Consider the following 20,067-nt stretch of genomic DNA (forward strand, 5'->3'; position numbering starts at 1 on the left):
GTAGCTCTAAGTAAGGCCAGACTCCCTATTAAAGTCCTTTGAATGCTATCTTTCATATCATGTTAACTACTGCAGTATCTCAGGGGTTTAAAGGCAAATGTTTATATTTGTTTATGGAAAATTCCTTAGTTATTTTCAATGTCTGTCTCACACTTTGTTCCAGGTCTCAAGTCAGATTGAGCAGGTAGTTTTGTACTGTGTAATTGTGTGGATGCTTAAGCATCCACACTATTGAGTTCCTGTTTCTCTTTATTGATTATTGAAGTTGTTTTTATGATGGTAAAGGCTCGTGTATAGCGTAGCATGGGGGGGGACAGTGATACTCTGTAATATGCAGCAGTGTCATTAAAGTAAATTGTCTCTATCTGTCAGAATGGAAATGTGAATGGACAGAGGTATGGACAGAGGTTTTGTTCTACTATACTTTGCATTGACAGTATGCATTGTGACAATAATAACTAAATTTCAGGGTTCTGATCCCTCAAACTTACTCTTATTACTTCTCTTTTAAAATAATATAAAAAGTACATCTAATCCAAAGTGTTGTTTTCTCAAAGGGTCTGCCCAGAGGGCTTTTCATGTTTGAAAGCAGGTCGCAATCCAGACTACGGCTACACCAGCTTTGACACCTTCAGCTGGGCCTTCCTGTCCTTGTTCCGCCTCATGACCCAAGACTACTGGGAAAACCTCTACCAGCAGGTGGGTAGGCCTCTACAGCAGGGGTCCCCAATCCCAGTCCACGAGGGCTGGTGTCCCTGCAGGTTTTAGATGTGTCCTTGATCCATCACAGCTGATTTAAATGGATAAATTACCTTCTCAACATGTCTTGAAGTTCTCCAGAGGCCTGGTAATGAACTAATCATGTGATTCAGGTGTGTTGACCCAGGGTGAGATCTAAAACCTGCAGGGACACCGGCCCTCGCGGACTGGTATTGGGGTCCCCTGTTCTACAGCATCACTGTGCTTTATTTCTGAGGACTAAAGGATGCATATTGTGCCCGTTTCTTGTTTTCTTGTCTTAAAAATAATCCAGCTGTTTTGGATTTTGCAGACTTTGCGTGCAGCAGGGAAGCCCTACATGATCTTCTTCGTGCTGGTGATCTTTCTGGGGTCTTTTTACCTGGTCAACCTGATCTTGGCTGTGGTGGCCATGGCTTATGACGAGCAAAACCAGGCCACCATCGAGGAGGCCCAGCAGAAAGAGGAGGAGTTCCAGGCTATGCTGGAGCAGCTGAAGAGACAGCAGGAGGAGGCACAGGCAGGACATTCATCTTTTTTCTTTAGAACTGATACTTTAAAGCTAAAGAGAAGAGGTTACTTGTATAAGTAACCTCCTCTCTTTAGCTATTTAATTATAATGATTATCTGAGAAATTTTATTTGACATTTTTTTCATGTGGGCATTTATTGTTAAATAACTGTCCATATTAATTAATGTTGTTTCAAACTGCTGAGGAAAGAGAAGTTTGGGAGCTTTGTTTTTATTCGCCTTTTTGTTAATGAGGCCCAGGCAACTCTGGAGATTTTCTGTTGTGGTTGACTGGAAAATATTAGATGCCAAATTAAATAATGTAGTTGTTCGACTTATAAATGAACACACTTGAAATAAAACGGGTCAAATGGCTTCGTTTCTATTGCGTTGATTGGTCTCAGCACTGTTTGCAGCAGATGCATCATAGCTAAGCAGCCAGTGGTACTGAGTTGAGTGGTATCTTCACAGGATGTTGCTGATTAGTTTGCAAACTACACTCTATAATGGCACTGTCATTTTTTCATAGTATAACTCTACCATCAAACATTGACCAATACATTAATTTTCATTTTTAAAAAGTATTTGTTTAACATTCTAATGTGCTTGTTTCTTGCTTCCTTATTATATTAATGTACATGAGTCATTTCATAGCTGCATTTTCAGCGCTCCTTCTCCACCTCTGATCTCTCCTTCAGTGGTTCTGCTCAAGCATTCAGATGTTTTTATTACCCCTCAGCAGTAAAAGGCTGATGGGGTATTTCTGTATCCCTGTCGGACGGGCAGGAGGGCAACACAGACACCCAAACTCAAGAGCTTTCAAAGGGACTTGATACCAAAGATAAATCTACTAGGAGGTTGAGGGGTTGCCATGAGAGACTGTTAAATTCTTATGCTAAAATATAATTATATGTTTTACACTGAAGTGTAGCACATACACATTTCCAAGACATTCCTATCCCAATAACGGTATATCCAATGAAACAGACAATGTGTTTAATTTCAAAAAGACTGTAAACTAAGTATCTAAGCATCCACACAGTTTGTTGTTTTTCTTGAAAAATGTTATAAATGCAAGAATGGTTTGACTGGAAATAAACAAAAGTCAATTTTTAGAAGGTATCAGACGTGTTTGGCTGTTACTGTTTTTGCTGCTGCGCTCAGCTGCCAGGCTACTCTCCTCCGCTTCAGTCTGCCAGAGCCTCTGAGACAGTCGCTGGGTTGCTATGACAACTGTGTTTGTGTTCGGATTGGCTGGCAGGTTGCCGCGGCAGCAGCCACAGAGAGTGGCGAATACAGCGGGAGAGGACGCCCTACCTCCGAGTCCTCCTCAGGGACATCTAAGCTCAGCTCGAAAAGCGCCAAAGAGCGACGCAACAGGCGGAAGAAGAGGAAGCAGAGGGAGGAAGAGGAGGAGAGGGGGTGCCGTGACAAGTTCCACAAATCTGAGTCTGAGGACAGCATCAAGAGGTCCAGCTTCCGTTTCTCTATTGATGCCAACAGGCTTTCTTATGAGAAGAGATGCTCTTCACCCAACCAGGTAAATAAAAAGAGTTCAATAAAATCAAGACAGTGTTGTCTAATATTTATTCAAATCAGTATGCATTTGTGAAGAAGTGATGTAAAATGAACAATCTTGCTTTTTCTTTGCAATGTCAAAGAATCCTTGAAAAATTCCTGAAATAGATACAGATCTGTATCAGCTTTCAAAGGTCATCCCTTGTAAGCTTGGCCAAACCCCACACTGGGTAAGATTTTTAATGAAATTATGTAGAATTGTATGACTAACCATACCAGCAACTAAATGAGCTGCAGACTGTGAACAGATCCATCTCTAATGGGGTAAAAAAACTAAACATTACTTGTTTATTATTGAGGCCTAGAGATGCCAGTAGAGAGAATATATTGAGACAGACTAACTATTTCATCTTTACGCTAAGTTAAGCTAACCTCATTAGTGTAAACTCATGTTGGCTGTAGCTCTGGAGGTTACCATTTTCCAGAAGTACACGGGTAGAAAATGCATACGCTTCAGTCAGGTTCAGTTAGATGCTGCATTCTCCTTCATGTCCTCTATAATTACTTTCCTTACTTATCTAACCCCATCTCCGCCCCCCCCAGTCTCTTCTCAGTATCCGTGGCTCAATCTTCTCACCTCGGAGGAACAGCCGTGCAAGTCTTTTCAGCTTCCGTGGCCGGGCGCGAGACATGGGCTCCGAGAACGACTTTGCGGATGACGAGCACAGCACCTTTGAGGAGAGCGACAGTCGCCGGGGCTCCTTGTTCTTGCCGCGCCGCCTCGAGCGCCGGTGCAGTGCCGTTAGCCAGACCAGCCTCGGAGCACCTCGGATAATGCTGCCCGCCAATGGCAAGATGCACTGTGCAGTAGACTGCAACGGTGTGGTGTCACTGGTCGGTGGAACTTCTGTAACAACCTCTCCTGTAGGTCTCCTGCTGCCTGAGGTGACTTAACGGTTTCATGGTTTATTTTCCCATTGACTTCCTCCAGTTCATACCTTTCCCTTTATTTGATTTCCTCATTATTCTGTTGTTGAAAAATAGATATGAGATATCATATTGTCATATTAAATTCTCATTACATTGGTACACATTTCTTGACAAGGTCTGTAGCTGTAAATGATGCAGGATTGTACAACAGTACTATTAATCTTACAAAACCCAACACTACTGCATGAGAGATCAGATAGAACCAGAAGGAAGGTAACTGGGTACATTTGCTTGAGTACTTCACTGGAGTGGAGATTTAAAATACTTTTACTTGTAGTGTAAGAATTTCTATGTTCTGCTGCTTTCTGCTTTTTCAATGCTTATTTTATACTTTATTTAGCTAAAGATACTTACTAGTTTGCAGATAATTTGCTTTATTATTAACATAAGAAATTTAAGTAATAAGTAATTAAAATCTTCAACAACTGAAACTTTAAAGAGGAAGATGCACATCAGCAGATAGTTGTGATCAATAATACGTATATAGTGCTGTGTATGATTATGACACTTAATCAATATTCTTTAAATATTTTGATTATTCAAATTTTGTGCTATTAAGCTACAAAGTAGAAATCTAAGTTGTAATAAGTTCAAAAAAAGAAAAATTGTTTAGCAAAACAGTTCTGGTGCATTAAATGACAACGTGTATTGCAGCGATACTAAAAAGACAGCCTCACAGTGTGTGTTTCTTTTTCTTGTATGTTTTTTTACAGGGGACAACTACAGATACTGAGCTTAAGAAACGGCGGTCGGGTTTTCACCAGCCATCTATGGATTATTTAAATGAACCAGGTGGCCGACAGAGAGCCATGAGTGTGGCCAGTATCCTCACCAACACTATGGAAGGTCAGGTCATACACATTTGTAAATCCAGAGAAATAAAACAAACTGCATTCTGAACCCATTAAAACTCATGAAGATGTTTTTATTGTACTCCAGAACTTGAAGAGTCGAGACAAAAATGCCCTCCTTGCTGGTATAGATTTGCCAACACCGGCCTGATCTGGGATTGTTGTCCTGCGTGGCTGAAAATCAAAGAGATTGTCAGCATGGTGGTCATGGATCCATTTGTGGATCTAGCAATCACAATTTGCATAGTCCTCAACACCCTTTTCATGGCCATGGAGCATTACCCCATGACAGAAGAATTTGATAATGTCCTTTCTGTGGGAAACTTGGCAAGTATTCATTGTGTTTCACTTAAACTTGACAAAACCAGAACCATTGTCATTGTGAGTCATCTTTTATAATCCAGATTGATTTAAAACTGCTTTTATTCCCCATTGTTAGGTGTTTACAGGCATCTTCACAGCAGAGATGTGCTTTAAGATTATCGCTCTGGATCCCTACTATTACTTCCAGGAGGGCTGGAACATCTTTGATGGCATTATTGTTAGCCTCAGCCTGATGGAGCTTGGCTTGGCTAACGTTGAAGGGCTGTCTGTACTCAGGTCCTTCAGATTGGTAAGATCACTCACAGATACGCTGGGTTCAGAACGCCTCAGTCTCCAATAACACCAAGATGTTTCAAAAAATTCTCTTTAATAATGAGGGAATGATGTAATAACAGCACATGAAAGGCATCACTGAAAGTTACTTTTGTCTTTGGTGTAAAGTGAGATCTCCCTGTTTCATCCGATTAGCTTTTTGACTTTTGCTAGTTGTAAAGAGAGACAACAAGTACGTAATGGACTTGACTGACCACTCAGTGGTTTACATTACAAATCACATTCACACATTAACACATCACTTAATTTAATGCACTTTAAGCACTTTAGTTGGTCAGAAGGTTCCTTTGTGAGTGCGCATGCGCCATTAGCGTGCTGCCTGCTGTAACCCCTAATTTCCCTCGGGATGAATAAAGTATTCTGATTCTGATTCTGATTCTGATGTCTGCCTCACATCTATTCCCACTGAAATTTCAAATGACCACTTAGCCTAACATGCTTGTTTTTGGATTGTAGTTTCAGTAGATTATTAAAGTTATTGGAAAAACAGATCTGTTCATGTAATATGTGGCAAAAGACAAGAAGTAATTAGAAGCACAAAAACAACTTGTCTCACTCAAAATGAGGATTGCATATGAAACATGGACACGGCCACCCATTGGTTTGCAGACTTCATATTGAGCTGAGGATTTTCACTAAGAAAGCAGTGGATCTCTCTGAGAAACTGAGGGCACTGCATGTCTCAAGGCCTCAGACACACAGGCTAAGATACTGGTTGGTGACTTCTCATAACCCACGGTCACTACAAATGTGCATTCCTAGCCAGTTGGCAAGTCATTGCTGGCTGTCACCAGGTGAAATCTGCTGCAAATAGGGTGTTGCTCACAAGAAGCCAAACCTTCTTGTGAATGCTTTGGCTGCGAGCAGATTGCTGTGGTTGCCCAAGACACTGTCTTAAAATAAAATAAAAATACATGTCATTTTATTCTCCGAGCTGTAGTGAAACTGTAAGTACCATCGTGCAATCTGGAAGTGGAGAACAGTTGGTCCTTACCATTGCTACCAACACATTTCAAGAGATACAGCTTTTTCTTTGAAGGCAAATGTGCTCAACTTCAGGTTGGCGTCCCACTTCTCACAGTATCACTATTGCTTGATGGGTAGTTTGCAAAAGTTGCATAGAGATTGGCATTTTCTATAGTGCAATAACCAATACCACTTTTGACCAGTGTCACGCTAGCAACTGCCAGCAGCCTGTAGAAACTACTTGACAGCCATTCACAGAATACATATTTTTACCTAGGGGGTAATCAGGGGTCGCTGACCAGTCACTGACCTGCATTAATGTGGCTCTAGCAACCAGTTTCAGAGAGACTTCTAGCACGCTCCTGCGTAAACATTTGTGACTGGTCAGGGAATACATTTCTCTTGTGACCGGTGGTTGCCAGATGATCACTGATCGGTCTTTAGGGCTGTGTGACTAAACTCAATCAGGAAAATGTGTACAATGAATCACGTGAAAAGTAGATGGTAGTGGTAAATGGACTGGTTCTTATATAGTGCTTTTCTACTCTACCTGAGCACTCAAAGCACTTTATACAACTTGCCTCATTCACCCATTCATACAAGCAGAAAAAGCAGAAAAGAGTCTATGGGCTGCTGGTATTCACTTCTATACAATCTGACTTTCAGAGTAGTCAACCCCTGATGGCCATCAGAAGACACACACATTTAAACACGTGACTTTCTTTTTTGGACTAAGAAACTAGGCCTGTTGGTGGTCTATAAATAAAACATGTGTCAGTAACTGATAAGATTAAAATCTGATATATATAATATATATATATATAATTTCTTTTCCTCAAACAGCTGAGAGTCTTCAAACTAGCCAAGTCTTGGCCGACTTTGAACATGCTCATCAAGATCATCGGTAACTCTGTGGGTGCTCTGGGAAATTTGACTCTGGTGCTGGCCATCATCGTGTTCATCTTCGCTGTGGTGGGCATGCAGATGTTTGGCAAAAACTACAAGGAGTGCGTGTGTAAGATTTCAGAGGACTGCATGTTGCCCCGCTGGCACATGCACGATTTCTTCCACTCCTTCCTTATCGTGTTCCGGGTGCTGTGTGGAGAGTGGATTGAAACCATGTGGGACTGCATGGAGGTGGCAGGACAGACTATGTGTCTTATCGTCTTCATGATGGTCATGGTGATTGGAAACCTGGTGGTATGGGCTCAATATTTTCTTTTAAGTTTTTCACCTTTGGACAGCCATTAAGCTACGTACACACTGGAAGCGATCTGCTTGTGGCACATGTTGTTGAATCTAATGAAACTGGTTGCTTGTGGACATTCTATGCTCCGGTTGCGTAGGTGAGCTAACATATTTACTACCAGGTCATATATCAGTTAGCTGTATTCTTCACTCTAATTGGTCTTTGCTTCAGGTGCTCGCTTGTAACTTGAGCAAGTTTCTTTTTAGGAAGTTTATCTCTAAACATCATTCGCTTTCTATGGTATCTAGTCGCCAGGTTGCTGCAAATCATTTCCGGGGTGTACGTAGCTGTAGAGTTTTTATCAAATGTCGACTTCATAGGGCAAAGAGTTAAATCTGTATAAAATAGAGTTTTTATGTTTTCCTGCCATGACTCTTTCCTAGGTTCTAAATCTCTTCCTGGCTCTCCTACTGAGTTCATTCAGTGCCGACAACCTGGCGGCAACCGATGAGGACAGCGAGATGAACAACCTGCAAATTGCTGTGGGCAGGATCCAGCGGGGCATCGCATTTGTCAAAAACGCAGTGCGGCAGTTCCTCCAGAGCTTGTGCTTTGGCAGGGGCGGAAAGGGCTCTGGTCTTGCTGAGGAAAGCAAACCCCTGGATGAACTACACAGCAATGGCAAGGGCAACTGCATTTCCAATCACACAACAGTGGAAATCACCAAAGACCCCAGTGGGGTGTACATGAGGGAGGGCAACGGACGACCAGGAGGGCTGGTGGTTGGGGTCAGTGTAGGACGGGACAGTACGGGAAAATACCCAGTTGAGGACTGTGACTACATGTCATTTATTCATAACCCCAGCCTGACAGTCACGGTGCCTATTGCTGTGGGCGAGTCAGACTTTGAGAACCTAAACACAGAAGATTTCAGTAGCGACTCATCTGACGTGGAGGGCAGCAAAGAGGTAAGATGAAAAATGAAGTGACTGCAGTATGTCAGATTAACAGAAATCTCTTGAATGACACAGCTTTTGTATTTGATTAGCTCCTTTATGTGTAAACTTAACACCCAATAGAAGTCAATCACTATATGAATAAGTCAAGAGATTGCCTTTTGAGAAATTTTCCAGAGACAGTCAAGCAGTTTTAAAATAACACACCTGCTGACTCATTTGTACATGCATCATGCCGTGTTGCTGATGAAATCTGCTCGAGATTTTAGTCAGACCTGCAGCTCTTGGCAGTAGAATAAGATACAACGTTACAAATAATGACTCAAATTTGCATTTTGACCAATGAAACAGTTTAACGTTGACCATATACATAAGGCTATGTGTCTCTGTAATATTTCATGTAGACTTGCTTAATATCTTGTTTTCTTTAGGGGACATGTGTGCCTGTGTGGAGAAAGACTTAATGAAGCAGCCGTATTATTAGAAATGTAGAGATGTTGCTCTATCAGCTTGCGTCCGGACATTAATAAAATGTTTAAACAAAACAAGTTACCTCACCCTTAAGACATGTTTTTCTTTTCTAATTCATTGCCTATTCTAGTAGAGCAGCAGCTACATTTGCTCTTGAGCCTTGCCAGGCTGACAGAGCACTGAGACTGTGCTCCCCGGTGATGTCAACCTGTTACTGTGGGTGTGGTGCCAATTATCTGTGATTCAAAACAACCCAGAAGACTATGTCCACTATATTATGTCGACGGCACCTCATCATCCATATATGAATCAGGCAATGGTGATCTTTAAACCCTGTATCGAGTAGTTAGTGAGCCATTATATTCATGCAGCAAACGATGCTGTGTTGTCATAATATTTAATGTCATAAACTCAAATTATAGCAAACATCAATTTAAACATTAGGAGCTACACCGGTGAGGGGTTGGTGGATGTTCTTATTGTGTATGCGTTGTGTGAGACGTGTCAACCCACTGTTTTTGCATTGCTGTTAGGAAATGTGTATTTGGGGACAGCTAAAGTCATATTCTCTGAGGATAAGTGGTCCCCTTGTTGTGTGTTGTGGGCTGACCAGTGAAAACAGATTTGAGGTTGTATGTTAGCTTTTGGTGTGTATGACTTACTTTGTTTAACCCCCCGTTTGTTATTGCAGCGGTGTCACAGGCGCTCTCAAGGTTTTCAGTGAGAGGAGAATTGTAAGACCTCTTTATTGTACCATAGCACTAACCATGAGGACTGCCTATGCCATTTACAGACAAACAACACACTTACTTTTTTGTCATACCTTCAATGGATTGCCCATTTTTGTTCTTTGCCTGGTCTGCCCTCCGTTCCCCTACCCCACCCTACCCCTCCTTCTTTGCTTTATCCCCTCCCTTTCCCAAACAGCAGGGCACTCACTGCTGTAACCTCTGAGTCCTTCTGTAACCCCCCCCTACCCCACCCGCCCCTTTCATAATTTATCTCTGAGCATCAGGCTGTATTGCAGTTCCAAACCATTAAGAATGAGCAACACCACCTCTTTTTCCATTGATAGATAAACTCATCTAACATGACGTTTGCTTTTGATTTCATTGCTTGGTTTTTGACTTGGTTTTGGGACTTGATTGGCATCAAACACTCCGAGCTTGAGAATGAAGGAAGAGAGGAAGAGGAGAATGAAGAGGAGTAAGGGGGAAAAAGATGGAATGGGGAAATGAATTTTGCTTTAGCTGGACAAAATTCATTTGTCTGGTTCATAGCCCATGCATACATACATGAAAAACTTGTTTTTTGTCTTACTTGAGTAATAGCGGAATGATGAAAGATTCTTAACAGAATTCTTTCCGAGAAGAAAATAAAGAAATGCTGATGTGTAAATGATGACTTTTGCAGGGTGGTAAAACAGGTAACACATGGCTGGTTATACTGAATCAGAGTTATGTAAATGAGGGCAAATGCTTTATATATACATGCTTAAGAAGCCACCTCTGTTGTTGGCGCTTCTGCCCCTGTGTTATCGACTTTTGTTACACTGCAAATATTTCATCACCTGATAATTAAGTCTACCAGTTATTATCCCGATAAAAATATGTTAGGTTAAGACTAAAAGCCTTGTATGTAGTTGACATCCAGAAGAGGTAACATGGGTTTCTTATTAAAGGTGAGAAATAGAGCGGGAGGAAACCACCCTTCCAGAAAACACTTGCAAGCAGCATGCTTCCATCATTCCCATGCCGTATTAGCTGGGTCCCACGGCAATCAGGGCTGCTGCACTGTCAGACCGACATGAGGAAACAACACCATCTCTGCCCAAAGAAAACAGACAGGAAGCCTTGCGTCACCCAAAAAGTCTCACTATATGCAGATGATTTTGTAATGGACATCACTGCATGTGAGGGTTTTAGAAAAGCGTTAGCAGTGTGCATAATTCACGGTAAGGAGGGCAGAGAGAAGGTTGAGGTGGAGGACACAAATCTTAGTCCTGGATGTTTCTGGGTATGTGTGGATGCTAATTCCGGATGTTTTACAAATGGGAACCCAAAAAATACCTGCCAGACCACATGCTGTCTTATAAACAGTGCACAGTACTGGTTTTTGCTGGTAAGCTAATGTGGTTCTCCGTCTACTTCAACACAAACAGAAGGAGCTTGTACACTGCTTTCAAGGAATGGAAATAAATGGTGTTTTCATGTCACTGAGGAAAATTTTCAGTGGCAGTTCTGAAGGTGGATTTTAGGATTGAGGGTGGGAAAAGAATTTCAGATCATAATTTTTAGAAAAGAAATGGGATAAATATCTTTAACAAATTGATTTTGAGTCAGTTTCAGTGGACATGAAAACACTGGAGCACACGTTCTGCTTGGTACTATTTCAGGCTTGGATTGATAATGCACTGGAATACTGCATGAACTATTCCTCGAACTGAGGTCACATCAAACGTACCCACAGTGCATTTCCATAACGCCAACTTCCCCATGCCACGTATTCTGATTTGAGCCATCAGATAAATCTAATTCCTAAGCCTGTAGGTACATTTGATCGATGCTGCATGTGATGATGATGATACAATGACTTTAAAGAGCCCAACTCTGTGAGCTATTACAGTGCCTAGTCCTCACACTATGGTATTCAATCGTGGCACTGGGGTACGTGTGACTGGAGAATCACAATGATAACCAGCTCAGAAGGTTGGCTCCTATAACCAAGGGACTTCAGTGTGATGCATTGTAGTGTGACTTTGTCCTCTCGTGTCCTTCCTCATCCATGCAGAAGCTCGACGTAGAGCCCCAGCCACTGAGCTCATCGGAGGGGAGCACAGTCGATATCCGCCCCCCTGGAGATGGGGTTGATTCAGTGGAGCTGGAACCTGAGGAGTCACTGGACCCAGAAGCCTGCTTTACAGAGGGTAAGTGGGATGCAAGGGTGATAGGCAGGGATGATGATGGAAAGTGGGAAGGTGGACCAGAGCGAGGAAGATGGGGAGACAAAACACTTCCAGAGCACATTTCAAGACTTGGAGTAAATCGCATTAACTGCTTGTGCTTAGCACAGGTCTGTCTGACTAACAACTGAGTGACAGTGAATTCAAATGCTCAGCGGAACAGATAAAAATGTGGTCTGTGGGGTTCTGTTGTTTTGTAATGTAACCTGACATTTTATCTGACATACCTTTAGTACCATTAAAGCTACTTTCAGCAGCTCTGCTGTTCATAAAGGGGTCACTACAGCGGGTAGCTCTGACTATTTAATTTGGGAGATTTTTATGTCGCGTGGCCTTCCTGAGGGGATTTGTGTCTCCTCCTGGGATCGAGGCAGAGATATTTTGCTTGTTAGGTGTGTAAACCACTACTGGAGCCACCTCCAGTACAATCGTGAATATGCATATAACAGATGTAAGCAATATATTATGACTTGCATTATGAGTGTGCGTAAATCATAGCAGCAGATGAAAGCATAAGACCCCGAATGAATTAACAACAAAGAACAACATATTTTAACGCTATTCTATGTTACTAATATGTCAAATAGAACATTAAGACCCTTTCAGTGAGCAATCATATTTTAACTTTCAGTGGATTTTCAAACAACTGCATGGAAAGATTTTATGAAATGTTGGTGAAAAAAAATAAACTGAACTGAATTCTGTATGCTGCCTGAAAGTTTTGTGGACTCCTTTGATTTTGTTTTTCAATTTTTTTAAGCTTTTGCATTTTCATAAGATAGCATAGAAGAGAGACAGGAAAGCAGAGAGTGTGAGAGTGTGTGGGAGAAGATGTACAGCAAAGGGCCTTGGGTCAGAACCAACCCTGGGCCACTGCATTCAGCCTTGTGGCATCTGGTTGCCTACTCAGGTTGTGAGCTAAACAGGCATGCTTAACATGTGACTTTGATTTGAATCACACCACTTTAATAGTTTGCAGTGAAGCATGGTCACAGATCTAGAGCAGTAAGCTTGGTTGGTTTATCAGTTTTTGCGTAAAAAAATGATTGAAATCAATAATTAATGACATTAGGACATTTCTGGATGTTTGGATATTTATTTCAGTCACTTTAAGGTTATTTACAAAATAAAACCCCTCAAACAAAAAAAGCTGACTGATTTCTTGTGGGTAATTTTGTTAACACATTCAGTTGGATCAAAAAGGGATTACATCAAAGCTCTTCTTTGGTCCCAACTACTAAACAGCATCTTCTAAGTTCGCTGTTGCCATCTGCATACATAAAAATTCCCATTCACTACTTACATTCAGAATCGAGCCAGAACATCATAGGTCTGAAATAGATTTCCCAAAATTCCTCCACAAATAGTGATGTAGTTGCTACAGGATAGCGATTGCTGTTAAACTGTGAGGTGACATAAGTGCAACCTTGCTTTTTGAGAATGACACAAATATTAGTTTTCACAAAGTTTGCTGCTAAACTGCTTTTAGATCTTTGTCTCAGTTGTTTCTGTGATGTACTGAAATATAATTACAAGAACTTCATACGTTTCAAATTACATGACAAATGCAAAGAGTCAGTACTTGCAGTGTTGGCCCTTCTTTTTCAGGACCTCTGCAATTTGACTGGGCATGCTCTCAATCAACTTCTGGGCCAAATCCTGACTGATAGCAACCCATTCTTTCATAATCACTTCTTGGAGTTTGTCAGAATTAGTGGGTTTTTGTTTGTCCACCCGCCTCTTGAGAATTGACCACAAGTTCTCAATGGGATTAAGATCTGGGGAGTTTCCAGGCCATGGACCCAAAATTTCAACGTTTTGTTCCCCGAGCCACTTAGTTATCACTTTTGCCTTATGGTACGGTGCTCCATCGTGCTGGAAAATGCATTGTTCTTCACCAAACTGTTGTTGCATTGTTGGAAGAAGTTGCTGTTGGAGGGTGTTTTGGTACCATTCTTTATTCATGGCTGTGTTTTTGGGCATAATTGTGAGTGAGCCCACTCCCTTGGATGAGAAGCAACCCCACACATGAATGGTCTCAGGATGCTTTACTGTTGGCATGACACAGGACTGATGGTAGCACTCACCCTTTCTTCTCCGGACAAGCCTTTTTCCAGATGCCCCAAACAATCGGAGAGAGGCTTCATCTGAGAATATGACTTTGCCCCAGTCCTCTGCAGTCCATTCACCATACTTTCTGCACAAGATCAATCTCTCCCTGATATTTTTTTTGGAGAGAAGTGGCTTCTTTGCTGCCCTTCTTGACACCAGGCCATCTTCCAACAGTCTTCGCCTCACTGTGTGTGCAGATGCACTCACACCTGCCTGCTGCCATTCCTGAGCAAGCTCTGCACTGGTGGCACTCCGATCCAGCAGCTGAATCCTCTTTAGGAGACGATCCTGGCGCTTGCTGGACTTTCTTGGATGCGCTGAAGCCTTCTTAACAAGAATTGAACCTCTTTCCTTGAAGTTCTCGATGATCCTATAAATTGTTGATTTAGGTGCAATCTTAGTAGCCACAATATCCTTGCCTGTGAAGCCGTTTTTATGCAACGCAATGATGGCTGCACGTGTTTCTTTGCAGGTCACCATGGTTAACAATGGAAGAACAATGATTTCAAGCATCACCCTCCTTTTAACATGTCAAGTCTGCCATTCTAACCCAATCAGCCTGACATAATGATCTCCAGCCTTGTGCTCATCAACATTCTCACCTGAGTTAACAAGACGATTACTGAAATGATCACAGCAGGTCCTTTAATGACAGCAATGAAATGCAGTGGAAAGGTTTTTTTTGAGATTAAGTTAAATTTCATGGCAAAGAAGGACTATGCAATTCATCTGATCACTCTTCATAACATTCTGGAGTATATGCAAATTGCTATTATACAAACTTAAACAGCAACTTTTCCAATTTCCAATATTTGTGTCATTCTCAAAACTTTTGGCTACGACTGTACAACCAGTTGACAACTATTTGAGTTGGATGGACTACTCCAGCGACTTACTGTGCCAATAATATGGACTTATTGGCACAAACTGACTCCAATCTGTGTGAAAGTGAATCCAGTCGGTCCGAGTCAGACCTAAATGTTTGGAAACTGGTTGCCTCTCACCAGCTAATCTGAGCAACAGCTTTGCAATCAAAGTAGCACCCAGAAATACAACACAATACAAATACAACAGAATACAACACCCTCAACCCCTGGGCAACCATTTGGTCACCACAACTTATTGCAGTCAATCACAGAATATGAAAATTCTTCAATAAAAACAGTGTGTGGGGGGAGGGTCGACCCTGATCACAATGAAACTTCAAGAAGTCATGAACAGGACAGAAGCAGTGTTATGTGAAATAACAACAAAAGACTCAATTATTGTAACAGCAGTGAAAATTCAGTTTATTCTGGGATTTTGTTGGCTAAAATGTTAGCAACAACCTTTACCGTATTAAGGCATGCAGTTCGTATTCATATAACTTATCTGGATAACAGAAAGCAGTCCCGCAATATGTTATCCAGTGGGGCCGTGTTTATGTGTTGATTCACCATGGAGTTTTGATACCTGGGTTTCATTTCTCATTCTGTTTTCTCTGTGCCTGCAGGCTGTGTGCGCAGGTTCCAGTGCTGCCAGATCAGTGAGGAGGGAGACAAGTTTAAGAGCTGGTGGACACTCAGGAAAACCTGCTTTATCATAGTAGAGCATAACTGGTTTGAATCCTTCATCATATTCATGATTCTGCTGAGCAGTGGAGCACTGGTGAGTGGGTGTTAGACATCTTGATAAACACTGCTGGGGTCTGTCTTATGAACAGAGTTTGTTCTTCACTGCACTCGTTTGGCTTGCTTTTATATACTTTCTGTTTTTATTTCACAGTCTGAAAGCACCACATTTAGGACAGCTTCAGTTCTCTAAGCAGTTACTGTACCTGTTAACATTCTGAATAGATCTTTGATGAATCACTTATTTCACACTTCACTATTTCTATCTAAAGTTTCTATAAAATATTCCATGCTGCACAGGCTTTTGAGGACATTTACATCGAGCAGCGGCGGACCATCAAAACCGTGCTAGAGTACGCAGACAAAGTGTTCACTTACGTCTTCATCCTTGAAATGCTGTTAAAGTGGGTGGCATATGGCTTTGTCAAGTACTTCACCAATGCCTGGTGCTGGCTGGACTTCTTAATTGTAGACGTAAGTATATTCAGTGTTCGCTCTTATTAAAATTAAGCCTCCAATCTGGTGTACAATGAGACAATAGAACCAGAAAGCACCTTAACAGCATATGGACTGGTAACTGGAACAGACCGCTACCATGGCCCACACCAAGACTTAAGTTAGCAAAGTCAGCTGAATCTTCTTCCCTCCATTCTTTGTGATAACATAAGCCAGCTCATTAAACATTTGACAAGAAAGAAAATTAACTTTAATAACAGCCATGCTGACATAATTGTAGTTAACTTATTGTTCTGTCATTTCTTTACTTGAAGTTGTTTTTCTAACACTCATTATAGCACAGAGCAAGTGAAATCCTTTCATTTTTCACCCTTCACCCTGCTTATCTGATATTATCTCCTCTCAGGTGTCCTTGGTCAGCCTGGTAGCAAATGCTCTGGGCTACTCTGAGCTTAGTGCCATCAAATCTCTGAGGACACTGCGAGCTCTACGGCCCCTGAGGGCCTTGTCTCGGTTTGAGGGCATGAGGGTAAGAACAGCAGGAATACTGTTTGTGGGCAAGTTGAAAAAAAAGAATTAAGATCAATTCTCACACCAACCAATTACATCTTCCATATGCTTCAAAATGTCTAGGTTTCAGATATTCAGTTAAATTGTAAAATATGATGGAATTCAGTTTTACTTTTATCTGTTTATGTACCAATAGTTAAGGGAAAAAAATACCACTCTCTTGTTAGTTAGTACAGTCGATGCCTTGAGCACCTGCAAATTGTTAAAAACACACATTTCTGACATGCATATAAATCCCTATTTTTATAGTTTAAACCCTAAATATGCCCAAAATACGTGAGAGAGCTACGGGCAGTAAAATGTTACGATTCTGGAATACTGGACTGCCCGAGATGAATAATGCTCTTGGATTGGCTACTTTCAAACTTTCTATCACTTAGTACAGTGGTATGTCACGACCCCAAGCTGAGCTTTCCTCTATGATTGCTTCGTGTTGTTTCTACTAACAAGACTAAGAAGTCTCTACTTTTTAAAGAAAATTTAGTGTATTCTGGCTTGATTTGTCTGAGAACCTAAAAATATATAAATAACTAACTGCAACCTGAGTGCTGGCTGTGTCATGCAAAGATGATGACCTGCTCTAAATTTTAAAAAGCAACCTGAGATCAAACCACCAACTTTCTGATTAGTAGATGACCTGTTCTATTCAATTCAATTTTCACTTCTAATTTATTCATACAGCGCTAAATCACAGCAACACTTGCCTCAAGGTGCATTATATTGTCGGGTAGACCCTTACAATAATGCATACAGACAAAAACCCAACAATCATATGACCCCCTATGAGCAAGCACTTTGGCGACAGTGGGATGGAAAAACTTCCCTTTTACAGGAAGCTCTACCTCCTGAACTACAGCCACCAGGTTCTGAGCATGTGCTCACTGATTAATGACTTGTCAGATCATTAGTCAATGAGCACCCAGTTTCATTCCACATATAATCCTCCATTAAGAAAAACAGTATGACCAAGACTTATAAAGACTTTTGGTAGCGATATCATTGCTATCATCTAACTCTGGGCAATGTAACGTAAATAGGTTTATTTTGCAAACGGTATGTAAAAATGCTCATTTGAACTTTCAGCCTACGTCTTTATTTTCCTTAGAAAGGTGAATTCTTATGACATTCTTTTTGTTCTCTGTATCGCTGAAGCTGTATAGACATTCTCAGTGTTTTTGTTAGATATGCTTTTAGATATGCTGAAGGGAAAATGCCCCCATATTTTTTTTACTTTCGTGTTTCAATATTTTAATGTTACTTGATAAATCTTTTTACAGAGGTATTGTAAGAAGGTTTTAGCTTTTTAGGGGGCCTGTCTGTAAGACTGCATGCTTTTAAAACTTCTGTAAATGTATCATTTCCTTACAGTTGGACACTGTAATTGTTCTCTCTGCATGACTTTCTTCACATTGTGTTAATGGATTGCTGTATATAGCTGTTCTCAGGCATTGTTTTTCTGGCATTGCTTGCGTGGTGCCTTTGACCTGTAATTTTTTTCTTTGTTGTGTGTCTTTTTTTCATTTACAGTCAAACAAAATGTTGTGACTTCATCCCGCCTCTCTAAGGTTTTTTTCTGTTTTGCTTTTTTACCTTTCAAATGGTAGCCTTTTCACCTATCCACCTTCTTCTTTCCAACTGTCATGTTGTTAAGTAGATATGTATGGTGTTAAGAGCTTTATGTGTGCAGATACTGTTTATTAATCACAGCTCTGAGTAACACAGCTTCACTGTTAACTTTTGATTCAGTCTTGGTATTTGTTCTGAAAGCATAAACATTTTGGCTCAATCCAGTCAGTTGACCACATGTGCTTCTGACAGCTAAGTGATAAGATAATTGTAATGGCCAGTTATCCTTCTTTAGCACAGACTTTGATTTGAGAAAACGGTGAGTTCTGAGTCAGACTGTGTGTTTCGACATCCCCAGGTTGTGGTGAATGCATTGCTGGGAGCCATCCCCTCCATCATGAACGTGCTGCTGGTCTGCCTCATATTTTGGCTCATCTTCAGCATCATGGGTGTCAACCTGTTTGCGGGCAAGTACTACTACTGCGTCAATGCCACCACGGATGAGCCCTTCCCTAGCGAAGTCGTCAACAACAAGTCTGACTGCCTGAGCTTGAATGACAGTGCCCGCTGGAAGAATGTTAAAATCAACTTTGACAATGTGGGAGCCGGCTATCTGGCTCTGTTGCAAGTGGTGAGTTTAGATTGCAATTGGCATTAAGAAGAAAAGAGCAGAAATCTCAAAGTATACATATGTATTTGGAATCATTTATGCCGAAACTGTCTGACTTCTACAATTCTGTTTTGTGATTTGAGTCTGTCTTTAGCTTTAATCTTGCAGTTGGCGCCATCCATCCGTAAACTATATCCACTTATTCGTATAGATTGGGAGATTTTACTCTGGTCAAATTGAGGAAAAAAAACAAGCAGGAAAAGAAAAACATGTAAACTCAAACACAAAGCCACCATCTGACCAGCACACTTCAACACAGAACCATTTGGGGTTAGGTGAGAGGTTTGACAGGACCACTTAGTCAAAAGGTCATTTTGACGTTTGATGGTCATTTTGGATTAGGTCATTTGTATTTGGTGGTATGTCTCAATTTGATGACCTACACACACAGTTCAAAATCCTAAAGCAAAGAAAGCACACAGCCGGTCCTTCCATGTATAAAGAGAGAAGGACTGAAGAATCTGTAGCCCTATATTGCCATTATGAGAGTATAATGAAAAATAATTGTGCTAACCTTGTAGTTCCATTCCTTGGACTTATTAGTCTGCTTGCCTATCGATTCCACTTATCAGTTCCACTTGCACTACAGTCAGCTGATTTCAGTCTGTGTGCCAGAAGAGGGAAACAGTGGCGCAGTCTACAGCATGGTTATAAACGTTACTTTTATTTTTATTACATAAAAGGACAAGTGTGCAAACTTCAACATGTACAAGCAGTCAGGCTGCTGAAACTGTTTAGAGGCAGAAGCTGTTTGCTGTCATGCAAACATGTTCATGTTTCTAAAGTAGAATTACTGTGGCATCACTATAAAATCTCTTTGTGCTGGTTTTCATCTTTGCCACTGCACTTAGGTGCCACTTGAGCTCCGGTACCAAGCAGAGTGAGCACAGGGGCCACTAGAAGATGCCGAACCCTAAGGCCATCCTCATGAAGTCTATTTTTGATTGTTTCTACTGGAGGTTGCTTTGTGGTCATTTTGTAGGGTTTTGGCAGTGCTCAAAAGAGCACCTACAAGTCCTGACGATGGGTTAAGGACTTCTACAGTCTTGTCTAGCTCTCATAGAGAAACTGCCCATCTCCTGCTAAAATACTGTTTCTTCTGTTACCTGCTTTTAGGCAACATTTAAGGGTTGGATGGACATCATGTATGCAGCTGTGGACTCTCGGGATGTAAGTAGATGTTTAACAGAGTTGTAGGTTTGCTTCCACATAGTGAAAAGTCCTTGCTTTTATATTTTAATATAATCTATGTTTTAATATTTTCATCATATTACA

The 20,067-nt window shown here is 41.2% G+C and overlaps 1 protein-coding gene across 3 annotated transcripts in view; it reads left to right on the top strand.

Annotated features, from left to right (window-relative positions):
• The window catches only part of LOC146681504 (sodium channel protein type 2 subunit alpha-like), a 40,921-nt gene that overhangs the window by 13,407 nt on the left and 7,447 nt on the right, over positions 1-20,067 (top strand). For 2 of the 3 annotated variants that reach the window (XM_085448752.1, XM_085448751.1), the window contains exons 9-23: positions 558-699; positions 1,052-1,258; positions 2,510-2,788; positions 3,370-3,711; positions 4,470-4,602; positions 4,696-4,934; positions 5,047-5,220; positions 7,074-7,430; positions 7,863-8,387; positions 11,637-11,772; positions 15,413-15,567; positions 15,831-16,004; positions 16,393-16,515; positions 18,481-18,753; positions 19,909-19,962. In XM_085448752.1, coding sequence (XP_085304878.1) covers positions 558-699; positions 1,052-1,258; positions 2,510-2,788; positions 3,370-3,711; positions 4,470-4,602; positions 4,696-4,934; positions 5,047-5,220; positions 7,074-7,430; positions 7,863-8,387; positions 11,637-11,772; positions 15,413-15,567; positions 15,831-16,004; positions 16,393-16,515; positions 18,481-18,753; positions 19,909-19,962 — 3,313 coding nt within the window. The remainder of the gene's footprint in view (positions 1-557; positions 700-1,051; positions 1,259-2,509; positions 2,789-3,369; positions 3,712-4,469; positions 4,603-4,695; positions 4,935-5,046; positions 5,221-7,073; positions 7,431-7,862; positions 8,388-11,636; positions 11,773-15,412; positions 15,568-15,830; positions 16,005-16,392; positions 16,516-18,480; positions 18,754-19,908; positions 19,963-20,067) is intronic. The other variant, XM_085448753.1, reaches the window with a different exon arrangement.

Source organism: Copadichromis virginalis, linkage group LG23 (assembly GCF_057382275.1).
Source record: "Copadichromis virginalis isolate Kocher_CV1m ecotype Utaka linkage group LG23, C_Virginalis_male_GT1.1, whole genome shotgun sequence".
Taxonomy (NCBI): Eukaryota; Metazoa; Chordata; class Actinopteri; order Cichliformes; family Cichlidae; genus Copadichromis; species Copadichromis virginalis.